The sequence below is a fragment of the Bison bison genome, unplaced genomic scaffold (assembly GCF_000754665.1).
Source record: "Bison bison bison isolate TAMUID 2011002044 unplaced genomic scaffold, Bison_UMD1.0 scf7180017864061, whole genome shotgun sequence".
NCBI classification, from domain to species: domain Eukaryota; kingdom Metazoa; phylum Chordata; class Mammalia; order Artiodactyla; family Bovidae; genus Bison; species Bison bison.
In genome coordinates, this window is record NW_011494633.1 from 4,018,082 (window position 1) to 4,021,296 (window position 3,215).

General features: G+C 49.9%; 1 protein-coding gene across 2 annotated transcripts in view; it reads right to left on the reverse strand.

Annotated features, from left to right (window-relative positions):
• Positions 1–3,215, reverse strand: part of FRMD5 (FERM domain containing 5) — a 325,052-nt gene that overhangs the window by 27,372 nt on the left and 294,465 nt on the right. For both annotated transcript variants that reach the window (XM_010836175.1, XM_010836176.1), the window contains one exon: positions 1,811–1,934. In XM_010836175.1, the coding sequence (XP_010834477.1) occupies positions 1,811–1,934 (124 nt within the window). The remainder of the gene's footprint in view (positions 1–1,810; positions 1,935–3,215) is intronic.

Sequence of the window (3,215 nt, forward strand, 5' to 3'; positions counted from 1 at the left end):
GACTGGAACTCTCTAAGTTCATCATCTGCCTTAAGTCCTATGGCAGGGCAAGAAGACAAGCCCGCCCAAGGAGGAACAGCCCTGGATTCCCGCTCCTGTCTTTCTGGAGAGGCAGCAATCCATCAACACCTCAGCAGCCTTTGGGCGGCCAGGTGTGAAACATACCATAGAATTTAATGCACAGCCGGGGCCCTCAAGGATCTCAGAATCCGGGTGAGGAAATGCAGACCAGTTCTATGTGATGAAGATGAGGCTGAGCCTGTGTGAGCAGTGAGGGTTCTGTGGAACGCAGATGCGTACCTCCACCAGCGCACCAGAGACACAGGGAAGGTGTTGGGAAAACGCTGGCACAGCAGACAGAAAGCCAGGTCCCAGAGGCCACTGAACACCGACACCCCTTCCAGGGAGGCTCTGTTGCCTGTCTGGAGGCTGCAGGGCTCCGTGGGCTCCATTCACCCCTGGAGTCAGCCCAACCCTCTGGGGTCCTCCAAGTGGACATCATTTCCTGGGGGATCCCCCTGACTTCTGTTAGGTTTCTGGAGGACTGTCTCCACTGCTCTGACGTCTCTTAAAACCTTCCTGGCAGAGACTCCAGGCAGCCCCAGCACACCCTGGGTCTCTCTCTGAATGAGCCATGAGCCCTCATCATCTGTGTCTATTCTGACTTTTACCACAAGGGGCCGCTATTCGCTAAGAGTGATGGGAGGAGCCGTGGGAGAGGCTGGGATTCCACCTCTGATGGGGGTCTTCATTCCTCTAGGCGGGGTGGGGTCCAATATGGCCACACACAGCGGGCAGGAGGTCTGTTTATAAAAGTAAGGAGGCTTTGGGGACATATTTCTTGGTAAAATTTTTGAGTGAAGGTGAAGGATTTTTTTTGTGTGTGGGGGGGTGGGGAGCCATCAGTTAGGAATTAGTTTAAGCTTAATATTATCATTAGGAATATTTTTCTCCCGCTCCCCTTGAACACTGTCCTTCCCCAGAAAGGTAGTTACAAAATATGTTAAAAGAGTAAAAAAAATTGTACTGTATTAATATGCTGTATTGTATGTAAATTTTTTCTTCACAGTTTAGCAGTTGAGCGTCTGCTCCAGCATGCCATACAAAGTAGAGCCTAAATACCCCTTTGTTTTGCTTTTTTAAATAAAAACCTTTGTAGAAAACCCTATTTCATATGGGTGAAAGGATGCATTAATACTATTTTTATGGACTTGGGTATATTCTGGGTGAACTAGGACAATCTGAGGAGGACAGTTACCTCCTGTTTCTGGCTGCTTCTCCCCCTCTTCCCTGGGTACAGCCGTGTGGGGTTGAGGGAGGCAGTGTTAAAGTCACAACCCCCGAACCAGGAATCTCCCGGCACCCAGAGCATCTGGCCCTGCTCAGTCGTATCTGCTGACCCAGAAGTCACAGACCAGGGGTGGAGGTGTGCCCATTTTCTTAACCCTCCTCTCTTCTCTCTGTTCTCTTTTGCTATTTCTTTTATTTTTCCCTTTTCCCCAGTTCATGCTTCTGCTCCACACCCCGCTACTGCCCTGCCCCGACCTCCCCCCACCCCCACCCTGGTCTCTCTCTCCATTTATCTTAGTGAAGCAAATACCTTTCAGAGGCAAATCCTTCACCGTTTTCCTTATAGTATAGCATCTCTCTTGCCTCTAAGCCACAGCCTACACCACTGTTCTTAGAGAGGGAGCCTTAGGGTTGTACCAGCAGTGGATCACGGAGGATGGAACATCGTCACATCCTGGAGTGAGGAGGGCTGGGTCTACCGGAGCAGACAGTGGCCTGGCCTGAACCCAGGGACACGCACCTGAGCTCTGTCTTGTGAATCTCAGCAATCTTCCTTTCCAGCTTCTCTGAATGTTTAGGGAAAAACTGGAACTTGGAGCTGTAGCCTTCGGGGTGTTTTCCTGGGTCATAATCCCCGATCTCCGCTTGCAAAAGGAAAGCAGAGGAAAACAATAGGAGACAGGACAGGTAAATCGTCACTGGCAACACAACAGGAGACTAACACGCAGAGCAAAAGGCAAAGTCTGCACCAGATTTGCCAAGAACAGTGGATCCTGAGCACGACTGTGGGTGGGGCGGAGGGCAGGTCCTCAGGAGCAGGCCCAGCTTTGTTTTCCCTCATGTGTCCATTGACTGGGTTGGTTTCAAGGCCACGTGGAGACAGTGGAGCTGAGCCCGTGTTCTGAGGCCACCACATGGAAAACTGCTGTGAAAGCTCAGACCCCTGCACCACGCCCACATCCATTCAGCCACTAGGAGAGCACCTGGGAGCGAAGCTCTTTGTGGCAGTGAAGAAAACTGAGCTGGATCAGGAGATCAGAACCTTCTGGGCCTGTGGCCACATACAAAGTCTAAATCTCGTTTTGAAGATTTTAGCAGGGACACAGCCAAATGATGACTGACTCATGACCCAAACTCAGAACTCAACTCTTGGTCCAATCAGATCAAGTGAATATATTTGAGTAACTATTCACTGAGGGCTGACCAGGTGCCAGGCCCCTTGGAGAAGCCTGTAGAGTGGGAAGACTGGCTGTAACCAGATAGTGCCACGGAGTTCAGGAGCATCGGGTCCCAAGGCTGACTTCCCAGTTCCCTGTGGGGGTGGGGCTGGGCTTTCTCCCCCTGAAAATTTACAGAGTCCGTCCCCTAACTGCTGAGACCTCAGATCAGTGAACTTCGGGGGGTCACTGAGCCCACACTACTCCTCACAGTGTGTCTCCAGGTCAGAACCCAGCCTTCTCCACACGGAGCATCCCGCAGGGAATGCTGTGTGTGCGTGAGGAGGAAGGGTGTTGAGCAGTTCAGCCGCTGTGCGCTTGTCTTTTCTCCTTCCCTAGTGAGAACCACAGCCAGTGCAGGTGAGAAGTCTTGAGTGAGGAGTAAATATTAAGGGAAAAAATGTGCCTTTTTTCACAACTGAGTATTGTTCTGTGGCACTAGTCTCCTGATAGTATCTTCCAAATTACTTGGGAATTTCTATCATTTAGAAAGAGACTAAAGGTTTCCTGGGGCTTAATGTCTGAAATGACCTTGAGCCATGGGGTCCTTTATTATAATTTTACTTAGAAAGCTCCCAGTGGGAAACATCGATGTTGGATATCAGTGACTTCTTTAAAACAAACAAAAAAATTTCAATATGGCTGTCAGGGTAAAACTAAAGAAAAGACTAGAGTTTAAAATTTCACTTAGATGGGACCAGGTTTTCC